This window comes from Gadus morhua, chromosome 8 (assembly GCF_902167405.1).
Source record: "Gadus morhua chromosome 8, gadMor3.0, whole genome shotgun sequence".
Taxonomy (NCBI): domain Eukaryota; kingdom Metazoa; phylum Chordata; class Actinopteri; order Gadiformes; family Gadidae; genus Gadus; species Gadus morhua.
The window spans coordinates 9,669,017-9,688,882 of NC_044055.1; the positions used below are offsets into that span (position 1 = coordinate 9,669,017).

The window sequence follows — 19,866 nt, forward strand, 5'->3', positions numbered from 1 at the left end:
AGTCGCAACGGCCTTGACAAGCTGGAACTCTCCAACAGGATAACAGTCTGTTTGTTGCGTGCTCTAAAGGCTTTTATCCAAAGCACTTTGCAGTGCTTTAGTGAACAGATTTTATTTTTTTTGAAATGCAGCACTGTGGGGAGCTAATCCCATTAGACTTGGCACTTCTAAACCAGGCAGGGTCTCTGGTGTTTGATGTGTGGTTCTTCCCCTTATGTTTTTTAATTAATGGCACCAAACTGGTGTCAGAGTCTTGTACAGTCAGTCAGAGATTATATTTGACAGTTTAAGCAAAGTAAAAGTCCATCAATGACCAAGTAAATTAACTCAAATGCGTTTGTTTTTATTTTACAGCATATGAAATGGCCAGGAAATTGTTACTATTATTTAGGTGAAAAACATTTCCCAAGGTCATCTTATTCATCTTCATATCAATAGACTTCATCACAGATGTGTAATAGTAGGGGCCGACACAGGTGTATCTCAGGACATTAATTAAGGGCACAGACCTATAATTAACTTCATGAGCTACACCTGTTTTCACCACTACACCTCTATAGGAAAGACACATTCTGAACGTAAAACATAGCTTACACCGTCACTTCTGAATCCTTTTGAGGAACACTAATAAACTTGCGATAGACAAAAGCGACAATTTTAACTTGCTTCTTTTTTTTGTTTCTAAAACAATCTAAAATTGAGACAGTTCAGCTTTCGTCTAGACTGGGCACAGCCATCCAAAAGATTACACACAATTCAACAAAATTGGCAACAATCGATCCTCAAAATAAGGCATAAACCCATTTGATAACCTTCAATGCAGGGTACACTCCATTACGAACAAGCCATTCTGTTGTGCAGAATAAAAGAGCAGGGATATTTCTTCTGAAAGCAGTTGGTTGGCACTTAAAAGCAGTAGGGTATGGTGGATGTACTCGCTCCAGATTGTCTTGTTGTGTCTGGTCTTCATATGAGAAGAGGATAACTGCTGAGGTTTCCCACCGAGTGCTGAAAGGTTACTGGCAGAGGCTTATTTCAGCTTCCAAAATGCATAGAAACTTTTTCCCTGGCAAAGTCTTTGGTAAAAAGAACAAGAACGAATCCTTAAAAGCATAAACAATCTCCCGTCGGTAAATGGACGCCTTAAAATATTTGACTTTGTGCAAACTTCATTTTTTTAACTAAAAACAATGTAAAACATCAATAATATCATAAGACATCTCGTTTTCTTTTCCAGAATATCTTCCTAAAATGTAACTCCCTTCGAGTCAGCGGCAGAGTCTTTGTAACAGCTGATTCCAATCATCCATAACGAACATATCCCTTAGCCAATCGGAGGCCGGACGTCAGTGAGCTCCGCCCCTCCTAAAGGAACACCTCACGCTTCTTCTCCTTCTTGAGCAAGTCTTTGGGGAAGGGTGGAGGGGGTGGAGGCGGAGGGTCGGGGCTCCTAATGTGAGTGCTGAACGACGGGGACGGCTTGACGTTGATGGGGGGCGTCGGTCGGGTGAATCGATCTATTGGGGGGGGGGGAAACCCTGATATTAAACGGACCTCGTGTGAAATGAGTCATTAACGATTGAGAGCGCATTTAGCTGCCGGGTGAATACTTATATGTATGTATAAATGCATGGTATTTAAGGTCAAACCACATCAACTTAAAACACAGATAAATGTGTTTGTCTTTAAATAAAGAGTCCTGCTACTTTAAATGCACAAGCCCTGTTTTAATAACGATCAACCTACCCTGGGCATTCGTACTTGTATATGGAAGTAACGGCAGCGTGTGTGTGTGTGTGTGTGCAGGTAGGAGAACCACCTGGGACTCTCAGGGTCTCTTACCTGAGTTGATCACCTGGGGGCTGGGGCTCGTCTTACTTACGGCCCTCAGACTGCCCCCCTCCTTCCCGGTCACCTTGATGGGCACCACCTGACTCATGTCAATAGACGCTGGGGGGAGAGGGAGGGCGAGGTTATGAAATGAGCTTCACCCTTTGGTGCGTATTGCTATGGCTGCCGTAAGACCCCCGCCGTTAGGCGTCGCGGTTCACTAACAGGGGTTTTCCGCCAATATAGTGTACGTCAAAGTTCCCCAACGGGGTTCTTCCGCCGATAAGTCATAGTATTCATTTCCATAAGAGGGGTTTTCAAAAGGATATATATTTTTTTTAACTATGTGCTTCTCGCCCAGAAGTATGACTGTGGAACTTTCTTTACAAAAATAAATCATAAAAGCATTAAAATAAATAGAATCTAAAAAGAAGCCTGCATGACGGTAATCGATGGTGTATTGTATTGTCCACACCAGTAATGAAACCCAAACCCCCCGGTGGCGCCGTGCGTACCTGCCCGCTGGTGGGAGCCCCGGTGGTGGCCCTTGGAGCTCTTGGTGCTCTTGGCCTTGCTGAGCACGGCCAGCTTGGTGGGGATCTGCTGCTGCACGCCGCCCTCCTTGTGGGGCTGGTTGGTGGTGCTGACCAGCTGCAGGGGCACCACCACCACCGGCTTGGGGCTCATGCTGTGCCTCCGCGGGGGCACCAACGGGGGCACCTCCCCGCCGCCGCCGCCGCCGCCGCCGCCGCCGCCGCGGTGGTGGTGGGGATGGTGGACGTGGTTGTGGACGTGGTTGGTGGGGTGGATGTGGGGATCGGGGCTGACCCTCCTCTGGGCCACGCTGAACGACTGGGTCGTCCGCAGGAACTGAGAGAGGAGGGAGGGGTAGGGGAGAGGAGGGAGGGGTGGGGGAAAGGAGGGAGGGGTGGGGGAGAGGAGGGAGGGGTGGGGGAGAGGTAAGAGGACAGAGGCTTTGATCGAAGCACTTAAACTCTGAACTCAAATACAAAACACAAAAAAAAATCGGCTAAAGTGTGAAGAGCATTAATATAAATACAATTATAAGGAGACAAATAAACAAAAGAGAATATAACAACATAACAATATTAACAATAGAACCAGTCTCTCAGATCTCTATGAAACCAACAGAGAACATCTCCTGGGCTCAGAGATGAACCCACAACGGCGTAGAGACAAGCAACTAAACAACATTTAGTTGCTAGTTAATGCATGTGCGTGCGTGCGTGTGTGCCGGCGCGTGCCCGCGTGTGCGTGCGTGTGTGCCGGCGCGTGCCTGCGTGTCTTCCCGCGTGTGCGTGCGTGCTTTGGGGCCCCCACCTGGTCGCTCTGCTTCTGCTGCTTCAGCTGCTGCGTCTCCAGCAGCAGGCGCTCGCGCTCCACCTTCTGCGCGCTCTCCCGCAGCCGCACCAGGTCCCCCTGGTAGGCGGCACGCTGGGCCTCCAGCTCCGCCCGCTCCGCCGCCAGCCGGCCGTCGTGCCGGACGTGCTCCTCGGCGCGGGCCGCCAGCTCCGCCTCCTGCTGCAGGGCGTGCACGCGCTGCCGCTCGCGCTCCTTCTCCCAGCGCTGCGTCTCCTGCCGGTGCGCCGCCTGCTGCCGCTGGAAGGCCGCCTGCTCCTCGCGCTGCTTCTCCAGGGTGCGCTGCCGCTCCTGCTCCAGCAGCAGGCCGCTGCTGTCGCGCCGCGACCCCCCGGCGCCGCCCGCCGCCGCCCCCGAGGAGGCCGGCGCCGTCAAACACCGCAGCTGCTGCAGGTCGGCGCGGCTGTCCTGCTGGGCGATGATGGCCTGGGAGGGGGGGGGGGGGGGGGGGGGGGGGGGGGGGGGGGGTGAGAGGGTTAACAAATGATGAACAGCCAATAGGACGAACCGCATAGACGGATAGAGGCGGGGTTTGCTGTCGACTGATTGGCTCAGATTGACGCATGGTGACTTTGGATGTCAATCAGAAACTGACCCCTTGTTTTAACAAAGGGAAACACGATATAAACATGAGGCCTGGGTAACGTTATATGACATTTTATCTTAATATGAATTCATATGAATGTTTGGGTACTTGGAAGTAATGAGATGAGGCGTAGCCTGCTTTGGAATACATTCATTAGGGTTGCATTTTGTGTACATATATCTAAAGTATGTATGCTATATATACAGTAGAAACCTTCATGGATGCATGAAAGACATTTACGAGTAGAGTCTGGGCTTACCTGCAAGCTGTAGAGCCGATTGGAGAGATGGAGCACCCGGTTTAAGAGCTGAAGGGACAAGGAGGAGTCATTTTGTATTATTGATGTAGAAACACTGCAGTTCAGAAACAGATACAGCCCAAACAAGCAGTGGGACTGTCGTCTGGATGTGGTTACCTCCAGGTCAGCAGCAGACAAACGGGGGGAGTCCGGGTACAGTATCGGAGTCTCGTCATCCGCCTGGAACAACCACAAATAGATGACAGATAAATGAATTATCATTAGTCATTATTTTACAAGGAAAGCCAAACCAACCAACCCACCCTAAAAAAGGATTTTAGATGGAAAGGATCTAGTGGGTTTCACACTATTGCTATGTGTGTTGCTATGGATTGATCCTGGCATAAATCTCGACTTCAATGCCTTTTCCTACGTTTTAAAACGTAGGATAAAATGTCATTTTGGACTCAAAGTGCCCTCTATGGGTTAAACTATGCGTTGGTATGGTTAAAATGGTAATGGTTTAAAATCAGGGTGTACAGTCATGCTTTGACGTCACAGGCCCTCCTCCTCCCCCCCTCCTCCCCCCACCTCTTCCTCCCTCACTCCTCACCCTCCCACCACCCCACCTCCTCCTCCTCCTCCTCCACTTACAGACAGCTCCCGGCTCTCTGCGCGGTGCTCCGGATCGAGGTCGTGGTCGTGGTTTTCCCCGTCGTGGTGCTCCGGTTCGTGGCGTTCCGTGTGGCGCTGCTCCGGATCGAGGCGCTCCAGGTCCTTGTGCACCGGGTCCTTGTGCACCGGGTCAGAGCGCTCCGGGTCCGGGTGTTCCGGGTCCGAGCTGGTGGAGAGACGGCCGTTCTCCAGGGGGTCGTCCTGCCCGCTGGCGCCCTCTGCATCTAGGGAGGACCAGCAAGAAAAACGGTCTCAAACGGGGCCAGACATTAAAAGGAGACGTATTACACCACCAGGTGTGAGTGTGTTTAGCCTTACAAGCCGTTTTTGAAAATCTGCCCCATATGACATCACTAGTGGGCGTGTCCACCTAGATCTGTGCTGGATAGATCAGTCTAGCAGCCTACCCAGTTGACTCAAGTAAATGTTGCTCAACTATTCCAGCACAGATCTAGGTGGACACGCCCCGGGTGATGTCATATGGGGCAGATTTTCGAAACGGCTTGTAAGGCTAATCACACTCACACCTGGTGTTACAATAGGTCACCTTTAAAGTATTTGTATTGAAATAAACGGCTGAAATGAAATGTGAAATGTGGCAGCGTCCTTAAACCTAAGTACACACACACACACACACACACACACACACACACACACACACACACACACACACACACCTATGAAAAGACACAAAATCTACAAAAAGACCAATGGGATTAATTCCCCTTGCCTTCGGCGGGTTGGCCGGGGGGCCTGGTCTCGAAACCCCCGAAGGTCTGGGCTCTGCGGAGAAGCAGGGGCGGCCCCTGGCTATCATCCGCAGCCTGGTTTGGGTCCCTGATCCGGGCTAGCAGAAGGTCCTGCAGGCCCTCCACTGGAGGGGAAGAGGATCAAGAGACACACATGACAACAAACTGTTAGTGACTGAGGATGAAGGGCCAGTGAATTGACATGTAACATGCCATGTTTCATTTGTTACTGAATGAAACCCCAAAAGATCAAGAAACATTTTAGCACATACAATGGAGCGAATAATCAAACTGCTTTAAGTGTTGCAATATAGAAACCAGAGATAGAGAAATACATTCATGTGCATCATGTTTGGTAGTATCCTAGAATAAAAAAATGTAACGTCTCATTTGTTTGTGTTTCAATTAATTGGCAGAAGCGGAGATCAAAAAAAGGAAGGGAAATAAATGAAAAGTGAAAGATTGATTCAGAGTATATGTATTCACTGTATGTAGCTTTGACAATGTGTCTGGTGAAAGACTAAATCCTCATAGTGAATACTCATTTTGCCTTATTTCTTCACCTACATAACAAGTCTCACACATGTCAAAGGTGACATTATACCACCAGGTGTGAGTATGATTAGCCGTTACAAGCCATTGTGAGACTCGGCCTCTTCTGACACACCCACTTGTGATGTCAGAAGAGGCAGACTTCCAAAACAGCTTCCAACGGCTTCTCACACTCACAACTGGTGGAATAATATGGGCCCTTTAAGCCCTCGGCTCTTACCGTCTTTGATGGCTCCCATGATCAGTGTCTCCCCCTGCTGGAGATCACTGGCGTCCCCCCGGAGCAGCAGTCTCTTCTGGGGGGTCTCCACGCCCGTGAGGTTCTCAGTGAAGAAGGCGAAGATCTGGAGCTTCTCCTGCAGGTTCTTCTCTATCAGCATGTCCCTCCAGGCCAGCGTCTCTGCACGACCAGAGAACCACAGACTCTCACGAAAACCATCAAACCGGGCATGTAACGATAGAAATGGACGTCAAAGAGCCCTTGCATACTTTCACAGCCAAACACAGATAATAATATGAATGCATTATTGTGCAGATATAAAGCAAACACAATCAAGTTATCAAAGTATAGGAATTGGAACAGCAGTAAATAAATTAAATGTGTCAAAGATTGACCGAGTAAAAATACAAATTCAACACAATTATTAAACTTGAATCGCCCGTAACACCCATCCCATTGAGAACAGATGAAGGTGCATTGGTGTATTGTGCGTGTTCTTATTACCCTGGAACTCTTTGAGCTTGGAAGACCGGGCTTCCTCCTCCTCTTGACTCTTGACCTCTAATATTGGGCAGCTGCAACAGACAAAGATTTGTAAATCCTCAATTTTGGTCAAGATGTCACACTCACATTACTTTCAAACAATCAGTGAGCGGTCTGCAAAAAAGCTTTTTGCATGGATGTATGCCCTATAGCTCCACATGAATATATATATATATATATATATATATATATATATATATATATAATATCCAGCCATCAATTATAAAAGTGCTGATCTCAGCTGATCTAAGTGTCCTTCTCGCCCTCCGGCGGTCAGAAATCAATTCATGCTGCTTTACGCATTAGACAATTTACATTACACACACATTAACTGCTTGACTTGGGAGCTACGGGAGCTCTCTGACCTTTCCACAGCTTGCCGTATAAGGGCCATCCAGGTGTTGCGCTCTGCTTTGGAGCGGGTGTGGATCTCGTACATCACATAATTCTCGGAGGAGGCACAGATGAGGAACATTGCCTTCTCCTCGTGAGCCACCTCCCTGACTATCAGACTCTGCAGGGAGATGACCGGAGACTTGTTGTCTTGCTGTGTTCAAGAGATAAAGAAAGAAAATTAAAGAGCTTCAAAAGAACAAGGTCAGAGTTAGACCCCGATCCCAGGCTGTGAATTTTCATTTTTTCAACCCACATGAGTGTCATGAGTCATGCGTGTTTGTTCAAAACACATGACTGCTGATTATCCACCTGACATTTGCATATTTTGTCATCAATTTTGGTTTGTTATAGATAACGACACCAATGTATTGACTCCAAACTTGAGAGCCTGCTTGGATTTTCTGTCACATTTCCATTGCATATATGCAGTATTTCATACTATTTACAAATATGAATACAAACAGAATTCAAATATCTAACTCAATTATGATTATTAAATAAAATGGATGATTAATTTTACAGTTGAACACGTTGCCATAAACTTTAAAAACAGGACTTTTTGCAATATCCAAATCCCGCAGGCATGTATGACCAAAGTTTTACACTCAAACACGAGGGGGGCTTAAGAGGTGCCTCAGAAGGTCTCTGCTCACCATGGTTTTAAAGGCCAGCTTCTGGTCTTTCTCCTGCAGCAGGATGAGAACATCGGTAAGGAGAAGAGCCTGGACCTCTGTGGGAGGAGGGAGCTAGCGATCAATCACAACACAGCCCCAGACCCACGCTAGGGGCGCTCTCAACACACCAGCACATGAACTCACCCAACAAAACAAACCGCTGGGATCAAACAATGAGGGTGTTTTTTTGGAAGGAAAATAAGGGAGGTTTCGTTTTGGTATAAGCATATTTTTTTTGTATCTCAGTTTGACCTTAACAAACCGCCAGTAGAGTTTGCTGCTGCAAATGAGAGATCTGCTAAAGATTTATTCGAAATACTATTAAAAGGGATTTTTGGGTGACACAAGTAGTCAACAAGTGCAAATGGAGATGTAAGAACCAGATGGACAGGGGCGTTGTCAAAACACATGTCACCCACATACGAGAAGGGATGCGCAGCCAATAGTACCACAGGGGTTTGTAGCAGGAAGTAACAAACCCGTGCCTTGCATTTACATAGTAGCTACCCGTTTGACAACTTTCTACATTGCATATAAAAATAAATAAATAATGTTCACCAACCCTTTGTGAGATCCAAAGAGAAAGGTGTTTTTACATCAAGTCATTGGTTGGGGTTTACTCACCCCTTAAACACCTTCATCAATCAATGAGTCAAAAAAAAAAAAATATATATATAGAAATCTAGCGGTAGGTCACCTTTGAGTTTCCCGGAGGACTCCTTGATGGTGAAGGTGGCCTCGTTCTGCAGGGTGCGGCTGGCCTCCGTCAGGTCCTCCCGGCTGAAAGGGCGTCCGTCCTTGAGCAGGCACTGGGACTTGGGCTCCAGGCGCTGGGCGATGTCCCTCAGACGGGCCGCATTCTCGAAGTCGCTCACCTGGCCGTCCACGTGGGAGATGCAGTCCCGGATCTGGGTCAGGGCGTGCGCCAGGGCACTCTGCTCCTCGGTCTCTGATGGAGGGGGTGGGGTCGGGGACATCCAATCCGTTATTTAAACTGTCCATTTGAAAAACAACCTGCGTTTACCTAGACGTAGGGCTGCTCAAATATGGTAAACAAACGTTATCACGATTATTTTGGTCAATATTGAAATCACGACAATTCAAACGATTATTTTTGAGTTGGAAAACATGATGCATTTATTCAACATTTCTCTAAACAACACATTGTAACTGAGAACTTCCGCCTTAAAACAATACACAAAATGTTCAAATAGAAAGTAACACATGTTTCCAGTCGTTTATACAAAAATTGTATGAATAAAATAAATACACAAAATAAAGCTTCACCTCGAATATATAAGTAATTGTTTGACGCAAAAATCGAAAATGCGATAATAATTCGATTAATCGCACAGCTCTACCTAAACGCTGTAGATATTCACAATGGGAACAGTAGCCAACTATAAAATGTCAAATATGGAACCTGAAGAGGTTCATACGTATAAAAACGTACTAACAGGCAGATCTTAGTGTTAAATATGTTAGTGAGTATCAGAGCAGAGGTAGAGGGTGGGGGACCAGATGTAGGATAACTTCCAGGGGTTAGCACGTCAATTGTGCATGCGAAGGCTCAAGCAATGGTTAGCAAAAGCTTGCAAAAGTCGACATTTCGTAACGACATTTTCGTTTGCTCACCCCTACTCTGCTGCTAGGTTCTGGTCCCCATTTCTTTTTAATCTCGTCAACGTATGCCATTGGGGTCTCACAGAACTTATTCAGTCCACTATCATTTAGTCTGGAGGTTTCAGCGTAACCCAGTCCTGGACATGATTAAAGGTGACATATTATACCTCCAGGTGTGAGTGTAAATAGCCCTTATAAGCCGTTCTGAAAATCGGCCTCTTCTGACATCACAAGTGGCTGAGTCCACCTAGATGTGTGCTGGATAGATCAGTCTACCAGCCTACCCAGTGGACTGTAGCAAAATGCTCATCTATTTAGCACACATCTAGGTGGACACGCCCACTTGTAATGTCAGAAGAGCTGATTTTCAGAACGGCTTGTCACGGCTAATCACACTCACACCTGGTGGTATGAGGTCACCTTTAAGACCAGCCTGTCTGAGGGAGCCAGCAGCTGCAGGTCTGGAGAGACGAGCATGGCCTTACCCTCAGTGTTCTGTATGATGCGTTCCACCAACACGGGGTATTTGGTTATGCGTTGGGTAACCAGAAGGAAGCACTCGGGAATGCCAAGCCGTCGCACTATTGACAGTTGGCCTACTTTCTGAAACGAGACGTTAAATTCACTTGAGTCACATCCTAAAATTGCCTTTCGATTGCCCTTTTTTTCTTCGTACTTTAAAGTATTTTTCAACAATGTTAATGTAATGGACACTCTGTAATAACAGGTTGGACCACTAGCTAATGGTTTTAATTTCTCAGTCATTTGCTGCTAGATTTTAGCATTGTTTCACTAATAAATGTATGTGTGCGTATGTATACCTATCTGCCTTTGTATACTTTTTTTGAGAGTATGAAATGAATCCCTTGAAACAAGGAACTGACTGGAATGGATATTTTCCAGCAATACATGGTTGCTGTTCCCCTGAGATGGATATCTGGCAGTTACCCTTATTCAGAAAACAAAGGGCATGCAAAACTAGCCCTGCAGCTATTGTTACAGACAACATCAAAACTGCATTATGATTGTATCCTGCTTCCTTGAAGCACAAAAAAAAATCAACACTGCTCTACTTTGGATACTATTCAAAAGATTATTTCATATCATTTAAAGACATCAGTTTTCATATCTTTAAAGCATCATCTGATTGCCTGCAGATGGCAGTATCTCTGCTGTTATCTGCATCTCTAGCGAAACCAGTTCTTGGTGGGTACATTACATGCCCTTACCCTCATATGGGCCTGAAACTTCTTGTTGCTCTGCAGCAGGTCCTTGTAGAAGGTGACCGCGTCCCTATGATAATAGCAGAAGGCTCCGTAGAAGTCTTTCATTCTCTCGCCCAGCTCACCTGAAAACTGCATGAAAGAAGACACACCAAAAACAAAAATGCTCTAAAAATGTGAAATTACCATTACACAGCACGTAGGGAGGTGTCCACTACACACCCACTCAACATCTCATAGTCTGCTAATGACCTCAGGGTTCTAGGGGCGTGGCCTGAATCCCTGCCTTTTGGTACTGTGAACTTCCTCTAAGTCTGACACCCGTCAGTAGGCCCTGTCGTCAGGCTGGGAGAGGCCTGGCTTGGCCATGGTGTGTAGTTACTGGTAGCCAGAAGGTAAAATACACTCTAATCATTAAATCAGCATAAAGGAACAGAAGGAAATAGATAGCTGAAAATTGCGTTCGATTGCAATGGATTTCCTTGAACATCAAGCGCTATACTTCACGCAGATCTTTAGATCCCTTGATAACATAATTAGGGAAATGCTTTCTCCTAAAACATAATTTCACCTTGCATTTGTAACAACTGAGACAACATTATATAATTATAACAGTGTTTGTGAAATCCCCAATCCGGGAAACTAGGTCAGATAAACAGGTGCTGAACTGTTTTCACCAAGAATGTGAGGCCATTGACGTATCGTATCATTCCTGGATGATGAGCTCACTGAGTTACACACTTGCCCTAACCCTTTAGAGGGGGCGTATCATTTAGCACGCTAATAGGCCTTTCACACCTAGACCGAAAGTCAGACATTCTCTTGATAATCCCCGTTTGGGGCTGTATCTGTGAACAATAATGTCAGAATTTGCTCCTTCGGAGTTTAGCCTACCAGGCCCCAAGAGTAAAGTCTGGAGAAGCTGAGAGCCGGAGTACTCATCACGAGCCTGTTGCTGACTTGATGATGACCTTTCGGTAGAGAGTAGCTGCCTCCTACCTTTGTCTTCCTGTCTGTATTTTGCATTCAAACTACTTCTGCTTTCCCCTCTTCTGTTTGTTATCTTCTCTTGCGGATACGTGTAACTACATGCAGAATTGTATATCCCCGCATAGAGAGTCACGTCCCGCCTCCTACCTAGACACCACCCCTCACCTAAAGTATACGGGGTATTTCCGATAGGTGTGAAGTGATAAAACGGTTAAAACACATTTGTGAAAGTTGACCGTTGTGACCGAGTCCAGAGGGTAAGCTAACCGTGTGAAAGAGCTAATGTCCTGCCACAGCATATAACCCCCCCCTCTTCCTATATGCGGCGCCGCGCCCCTACAGCGCGTGTACCTGGGCGGTGAGTATGTCAGCCAGCTGCCTGATCTGGTAGTTGCGGGGGCTGCCCTCCACCATGCTCTCCAGCCTGCGCTGCTTCAGGCCCTGGAGGAGGGCGGTGTGGAGCTCCAGCAGGCCGTCCAGCCAGTAGAAGAGGCGCTTCAGGCGGGCCTCGTCCACCAGCGCAGACTCAATCAGCTCCTTCCTGTACACGCACAGCAGGATCTTCAGGGTGCGCACGTGGTGGGACTCCGTCTGGATCAACTCTGGGGGGGGGGGGGGGGGGGAAAGAGGGTGGCCGGTTTTTGTTTGCCACTTTTTTTTATTTTCTCAAGACTAACCTGGATCATCAACTAAATATGGCAGTATTGCTAATCTTTGATAACTTTGTGGATAGAGACGAGGGGTACAGTGAAGGTGAAGGACCGTCCGATGTATTTCTTTGGGTCTACAGCTCATTTCCCGCCAGTTCACAAAGCAGACGGCGGTCAATAAAACAAAGCTGCTAAACTCTTTCCATGGCCGTGTCAATCAAGGGGCTGTCTCTGTGTGCTGAAGCAGTGCACGGTATTTTCAGAGTGGCCGCTGCCTACCGTAGATGACGTCCTGCCTCTTGATGGACTCTTTGCTCATGGGCTTGAGGTAGTCCTGGTCCACCTCGAGGCTCCAGGAATCGCCCTCTAGGTCCTGGGCATCGGCCTCTAGCTCTCCCTGCAGCGATGCATATTTGCTCTCTGTTGGAGACACAGGCACGTTGACACACAACTCCCGATGTGGTGCTAGTGGGATCACAACCAGACTACACCTTTCCTCATAATACCAGAGAATAAAAGAGCGCTGTTGACAGTCAACTGAGGGTCCCTCGAGTAACACAAGCCCAATTCATGGCATGTTTTATGTGAGGGATTTCCTGTGCAGAATACATTTCTACGTAAATATCTTGGGTACACATCGGATTTAACGGTCACATCATCTGTACAAAGCTCTGGGCACAAGGCCAGTCAAAGTCAAAGTGTTAATAAAACTGCCCAGAGCTCGCCCTTTGACCACACAAAGGGCCCGCGTGTTGCGTCGGACAGCGGCACGGGGAGCCTTTCAACAGGCCTTCATCCCACACACACACACACACACACACACACACACACACACACACACACACACACACACACACACACACACACACACACACACACACACACACACACACACACACACACACACAAAGAGGGAGAGATACAGCGAGAGAGATGGAAAGAGAGAGCGGCTGACCTTCTATGTTGCTGAGCTCCGTCGAGGAGGAGGCCAGGGACAGGGTGTCCTCATGGAGGAACCTGGACCTCAGGGAATCCAACTCGTCCATGAGCCCCTGTCTGGACCTGTGGAGGGGACAGGGTGGGGCACGGTGGTGGTGAGTGGGGCTGGCGGTGAGTGGTCTTGCGAGATGAACAATCAAGAGCTCCATGGGAAGTCGGTTCAAGTAACATTGCATTTATGTACCACACACTCAGTCTTTAAGGTGCCCTTAAATGACACACGCTTCAGCGTGAGCCCTCTACAGTGCATAAAGGAAAGACTCACTCCATTATTCAGGAAGGAGCGATGTCAGGAAGGGAGACGGATGTAGAATCAAAGCTTTGAAGTTATTTGAAGAAGGGTACTCGTAGGGCGAAGGCTTGGTCTTGTCTAAGCCATGGATTACACTAGGATGTCAGCGTATGGTTACGTGATTACAGACAAACACAAGCCCGGCTTAATAGGAATGAGAATGAAAGTCGCACAATATCACACGTTTAATTATCTCCACTCATGGGTGTTGTTTTTGTGCATTTCTGTGTTAAATTAGTGAATATTTTTATTTTTCATATAAAATAAACAAGTAAAGTATAATTCCCTCCCACCTTGGACAATCAGCACACACACACACACACGTAGATGCTACACACACACACACACACACACGATTATTTTGATGTTCAGTTTCCTCGTCATATATATATATATATAGAGCTCACTCGCGTCACTCTCAACCCAGTACCTCCCCCTCCCTCAGTGCATATCTCAGGACCTTTATTTATTATTTTTTCCTCTGACTCACACACACACACACACACACACCTGAGGCTTGTGAGGGGCTTGGAGGGTGTCGCAGGGGGAACACTGGGACTCTCTGGGGTGACGGTCATTCCTGGACTGACTGGTTAGCCAAGCTGGAGGCCATGCAGAGCCGAGGGAGAATCTCTGTCCCCAGATCTGAGAGGAGAAGAGGGAGGAGAGAGAGAGAGAGAGAGAGGTTCATTCTCTGTGTTATGAATACCTCTCATTGCCCTCCCATGAAACAAATGACCAACGAAAGACTGGATCGTTGACCTTCAACCTTAAAGTCACATGTTCTAGGGAACGGTGAAGACAGTAGTGAGTAAGTCCAGGGGGCATGACAGCACACATTTGGGACATTTGGCGAGCAGACAAAATAATGTGGTGAGAATTTAGAAAGACGTAGTCATTAGAGCTGAGCCAGTCATTGTATTTTGCATGGAATGAAAATGGCCTTAGCTTAAGTGCTCCTATACAACAGGTGTTGTTCAATCAAAATGAAATTGTGTTGACATATCATCGTTGCTAATTTACCTACTGAGATGTGTAATTAATGCTCCAGCTCTACTCATTTTGAAAGAACATAGGTGAAGCGCCAAATAGACTGAGCATTACAGTTAATGGGAAAAATACCAGAGACAGTTAAGAGCTAAACATAGACTTGGCAGTTGGGATTTTACACTCGGTATAAAGTCAGAGAATGAGTAGTATAGACCCGGCCACACAGGAAATATCTGTTGAAGATCCCATTACAGGGAAAGGGGTATATGAGGGACAAAAGGTAATTTAGTCATTAGAAAATGCAAAAGCAAGCCTAAGTGAGTGTCATCACAAAGTAAATGTTAGTATAATCCCTTAAAAACAAACTGACATTACCCTGGTAATACATTTAGGAGAAGACAGACTAAGAAACCCCAGGTCTAGTCAACTCATATCATTGGAAGATGTTGATTTGTGGTCACTGTATGCAAATGTCGAGTTCTACATCTTGCTGCAGGTCAGGTCAGCTGTGCATACTTAGCTTGCATGTCAACAGCCTCTTATCTACTCAAATGAGACAGGGAGAAACAGCACAGCTCTTTGGAATGTAAACAAACTAAAAGATTGACTACTTGATCTAATGATGATTGTGTATGAATTATGCCGTTCATTCACTCCTCCTCCTCTAATTGTATATCCAATACAATGTTTAAAGGGATTCTTCAGGTCAATAGTTGAACGTGACCATGTTTTCTTTTTAGAATCATCAAGAGTCAGACTTGAACAAGTACTTTTTCTTAGAATCATCTTGAACATCGTTTTGTAGAGATGAGGTCAAACCCCAGCCTCTGTGTGTGCATGTACATAATAGGTTATACGAGTTTCTATCTGCGTACATGTCACCTTTTTGCCATTTCATCGTTGTGTTAGCAGAGCCTAGGGAAGCAGTTATTGTAGTTGTTCCCAATCGTAGGGGCGGGACCACATTATGAGTCACCTGATATGCATAATGCCTCATGATTGGCAGCCAAATTAGGGACTCAATGCCAATCACTCAGTGTGGAGCAATGTCGACTCTTCACCAGAAAATGTATATCACAGGCCGATGCTATTGTGGTTGGACAGGTGTGTGGAAGCAGATGCACAAAATGGGTTGGTGTTGCGATCATTTTAGAGCCATAAAAATGGGATAGGGCAGTCTGTACTTAACTAGACATTTTTAACAAGATATGGGTTAACATTACTAAGGGTTATACAGAAACGGCACTTTATACAGTACTCTAATAAACATTTCATGTTAATACTTGTTGACAAAGGCTTAGGAAAAAGTATCAATTTTAATAATTGGTTTCACATAAGGATGGCTGACAAACAATGAAGTGTTTGGACAAGGAATTATTCTGGAGGAGATATCACTAGTTACGCCTAGAGTACACACATTACTGTTTGGTCTGGACGAGCAGACACACACCCATACACGCACACACATACGCCTCTGGGTCACCTTTAAGACACACACCGAGACCTCTTGAAGAACAAGCAAGACAACAGCCATGACACATATACTGGCTGTTGACTGATGCATCTCAAAAAAACGTCTTAACTTTTTCTATGATTGTTGGTCTTTTGGCACTGCCCCAACGATGAAATTCTAAATGACATCATGACATTGAAATTTAGCTTCTTCACATTTCGAGCTCATTACCCCAGTCAGACGTACCAACATCAACAGATCAAAACTATGTCAACCCCGCATTCAATGCGTTGCTTGCAGCTAAAAGAGTTCAACCAATCACAATCTACTCCTCCATATGTGTACACAGCCATAGGTACACAACGGAATAAAACACACAGCTGGCTAGCGTGTTTGAAGAATGTAAATTAAGCCCTGAGAACCAAACCCATCCCCCTAGCCTATATTTTCTCCCACGCTAATCATGGTTCCTTTGGGCCGAACACTATGGGATGAAAGCATATGGTCTTTGACAAGCCAGTTTAGACCTAGTGAGTAGAGACTTTTCACATTCGGGCGTGTCACACCTGGCCTACCAGTTTTTAGCAGTCCACACTGTTGGCAGCTGAAAGGGGTGTGAACTCTGTGACCGCCTTGTACCCGATGGTAAACCATTGGCCGGCCACTCTGCTCTGAGAGTCAGACCAACCAACCGGGCCACGAGCTTCTGTGACCAATTGACCATTCTTGCAACCAAAAAATGGTCAAGGTGTGGACTGTAGCTCAGGGGGTAGAGCGGGCTGGCTGGTAACCGCAAGTTCGTTCCCCGGCTCCTCCTAGCGTGTCGAGGTGTCCCTGAGCAAGGCACCTAATCCTAGCTGATCCAGACGAGCTGGCTGTCGCCTTGCGTGGTTGACTCCGCCGTCGGTGTGTGAATGTGTGCATGAATGGATGAATTTCAGGCAATATTGAAAGTGCTTTGCATAAAAGTGCTTTATAAATGCAGTCCATTTACCAAGAAGAATTTTGTGGGTATATATATTTAGCCTTACACATGGGTACATCCCAAACCGGGGGGGGGGGGGGGGATTAACATCTCGATCAAGGGCCCTTTTGTATGCCTGCCCTTCTTTACAGTAACTGTTTAGTAACTGCATAATAGTTGGCCGTCGTTGTCCTTACAATCACTTACGAAGACAACGACTCAGGATGTGGACTTCTATTCAATTCCATGACAATCACTTTCCTCATTCTGGGCACAATACCAGTTATTATTAAAAAATCGAATAAAATATATGCCATTTCATATTTGAATGACAACTTTTGTCTTGGAAGTCTAACCTCCACGATACCGGTAAACCCACCTCAGGATCAGATATCCTATTTTTTCATAAGGTTTGTAAGGTGCTTGCTACAGGTAGACCTGAACAGCTGAGCTGCTTGTCTTAGAGATGAGCCACACCTCAACTGATCCACCCTACCTGCATAGGTCTGAGAGAGAGAGAGAGAGAGAGAGAGAGAGAGAGAGAGAGAGAGAGAGAGAGAGAGAGAGAGAGAGAGAGAGAGAGAATTTTCCATTCTACATGCGAAGCAAAACAAGACCAGCAAGTCTGCCAAGTAGAGAAGGAGTGGAGTGGAGAGATGTGCTGGTTGGTCAATCACTGGGAAAATGGCCATTATCTTGACAAGGCCATTGCAGTAAGCAACATAATCGACTAGCCAACCACCTCTCCCTCTATCCAAGTTATAAACAGACCTTGTTATGGGTCAAATTCAAAAAGGGGCTACAGGGGATCATTTTCCGTTCGTCAATATAAATATTCTGTTGTGGAAGGCTGATAACTTTTCTCCACACACGCTGCTTACATATTACCCTGCCTTGACACACACGCACAGGTTACTAATTAACTAAACATAGGAAAATATGTTATTGCCTATGTGTGTGTGTGGAATTGTATCAGCATGTTTGTCTGTGTGTAAGTGAATGTCTGTTTATGTTTCTGTGTCTGTTGGTGAGTGTCTGTTTCTGTGACTGTGTCTGTTAGTGAGTGTCTGTGTCGTTTAGTGAGTGTCTGTTTGCGAGCGTCTGTTTCTGTGTCTGTGAGTGAGGGTCGGTGAGTGAGTGAGTGTCGGTGAGTGAGTGAGTGTCGGTGAGTGAGTGAGTGTCGGTGAGTGAGAGAGTGTCTGTGTGAGTGTCGGTGAGTGAGTGAGTGTCGGTGAGTGAGAGAGTGTCTGTGTGAGTGTGTGTGAGAGAAGGTGGGGCTGTTCATTGTGGTCTTTTTAATGACCGATCTGCCTCGGGCCCTTTCTTCCGCAGTCCGCACACAAACAAAGAGTGGGTGACCGGATAACACAAGTGGCCTGGTGTGTGTGTGGACTGCTCTGTGTGAATGAATACAATAGCAATATGTGGCGTTAACTAGGTAATCAACGAAAGTAATAGTCATCTAACTGGAGATGGACAACGAAAAGGCTATGGTAAAATCAATAGAATGAAAGTTAGTCTGCCTCGTGTCTTCTTGCCCAACTGCTTGTAAAGTGACATTACCTGTCATAGGTATTTAGTACTTTTAATTTACACGTTGGGGAAATATGGGGAATATCAATGATTAGGGTGAGCACTGACCTGGATTCTTAACAGCTGACACAAACCACAAGTGTCAAATGAAATTATCAATACAAAAATACATGGCGGGATCGTAATCATTACTATAATTAAACGTCCTTTTGAATGGGTAATTACATTGCATGTGTACGTCTACCACCATTGTAATGTTAAATTAATTACGTAACTGTCAGTGTCCCAAGGCAAAGTCCGAAAAATTGAAGTGGAAAAGATCTTTAAGAGCCATCTTTAAAAGGTTTAATTTAAAGTTACAACATTAGTTTATTTGGTAAACGCAAAGCTCACTGAGTGGCGGCTGCTATTGTGCGACTATCGATTCAAAAGCGCATCCAAAAATGTTTCCTTACCCGTCATTAAATGCTGCGGTGCGGGCCAAACATGCATTGAATCCTCCTTGTAATTTAATCTTCGGCTAATTCCATTGAGAGGCAAGGCAATATCCCAGACAGTAATATCAAACTTATAAAAGTACCTTCAAGAAGTCATGCGTCTGGAGGAACAAGTGCGCAAATAACAAGCGAGCAGGTAACCCAGCTCCTTGGAGGAGCCCTCCTTCCCTCACAACGCAATGCATTGTGGGAGTAGTAGTTTGCATGGCGTTGGATCGCTAGCCTACTACTTTGGCCAATCTCAATTCTCATTTTTAAACTTACCTACCCCTCGTTTTAACGCGGCCCACGTCAATATCATTATATTATATTATATTATATTATATTATATTATATTATATTATATTATATTATATTATATATAGATTTGTATCTTGTATGCGCTTGTGGGCCCTATATGTTTTTGTTGTGTGGCTATTTAAGAAACTGTACAAAAATATTCCCACGTAGACTCAAACTTGCCTGTAGGCGTCAGTATTTTACCATATATAAACATTAACAGCATTTTAGTCTCAATGCATTTAAACTACTTATTTCATATTATATGAAATAACGCGAAGAGACCATTCAATCTAGATTATATATAATAAGGTGACAAATACAAGAAGCGCTCAACTATTGTATTCTTCTTAGGTTTTATTCTTTCTTTCTTTCTTTCTTTCTTTCTTTCTTTCTTTCTTTCTTTCTTTCTTTCTTTCTTTCTTTCTTTCTTATTCTATACACACTACTCCTTCCACAAATGTTCACCTAGAGGCTCCATTCCAATCTTAAAATGTTCAGATAAGCTTGGAATCGCGTGCTTCTATTCA

At 45.7% G+C, this 19,866-nt stretch overlaps 1 protein-coding gene across 6 annotated transcripts; it reads right to left on the bottom strand.

The window, feature by feature from the left end:
* Positions 1–318: 318 nt before the first annotated feature.
* arhgef18a (rho/rac guanine nucleotide exchange factor (GEF) 18a) lies at positions 319–19,299 on the bottom strand. 6 transcript variants are annotated; one of them, XM_030363855.1, is made up of 20 exons: positions 19,016–19,299; positions 14,131–14,265; positions 13,285–13,391; positions 12,609–12,749; positions 12,031–12,281; positions 10,696–10,821; positions 9,952–10,069; positions 8,541–8,792; positions 7,823–7,899; positions 7,139–7,320; positions 6,735–6,805; positions 6,231–6,410; positions 5,440–5,583; positions 4,689–4,933; positions 4,212–4,274; positions 4,056–4,103; positions 3,172–3,636; positions 2,497–2,700; positions 1,843–1,930; positions 319–1,517 (listed from the first exon to the last, which is right to left on the bottom strand). In XM_030363855.1, exons 2-20 carry the CDS (start codon positions 14,196–14,198, stop codon positions 1,366–1,368), a joined length of 2,982 nt encoding a protein of 993 aa, XP_030219715.1. In that variant the 5' UTR covers positions 14,199–14,265; positions 19,016–19,299; the 3' UTR covers positions 319–1,365. The 6 variants fall into 6 exon arrangements, with proteins under 6 accessions (XP_030219715.1, XP_030219711.1, XP_030219710.1 ...); XM_030363851.1 differs by having other exon boundaries at positions 1,843–1,950; positions 2,346–2,700; positions 19,141–19,295; XM_030363850.1 differs by having other exon boundaries at positions 1,843–1,950; positions 2,346–2,700; positions 19,016–19,295.
* Positions 19,300–19,866: the final 567 nt, after the last annotated feature.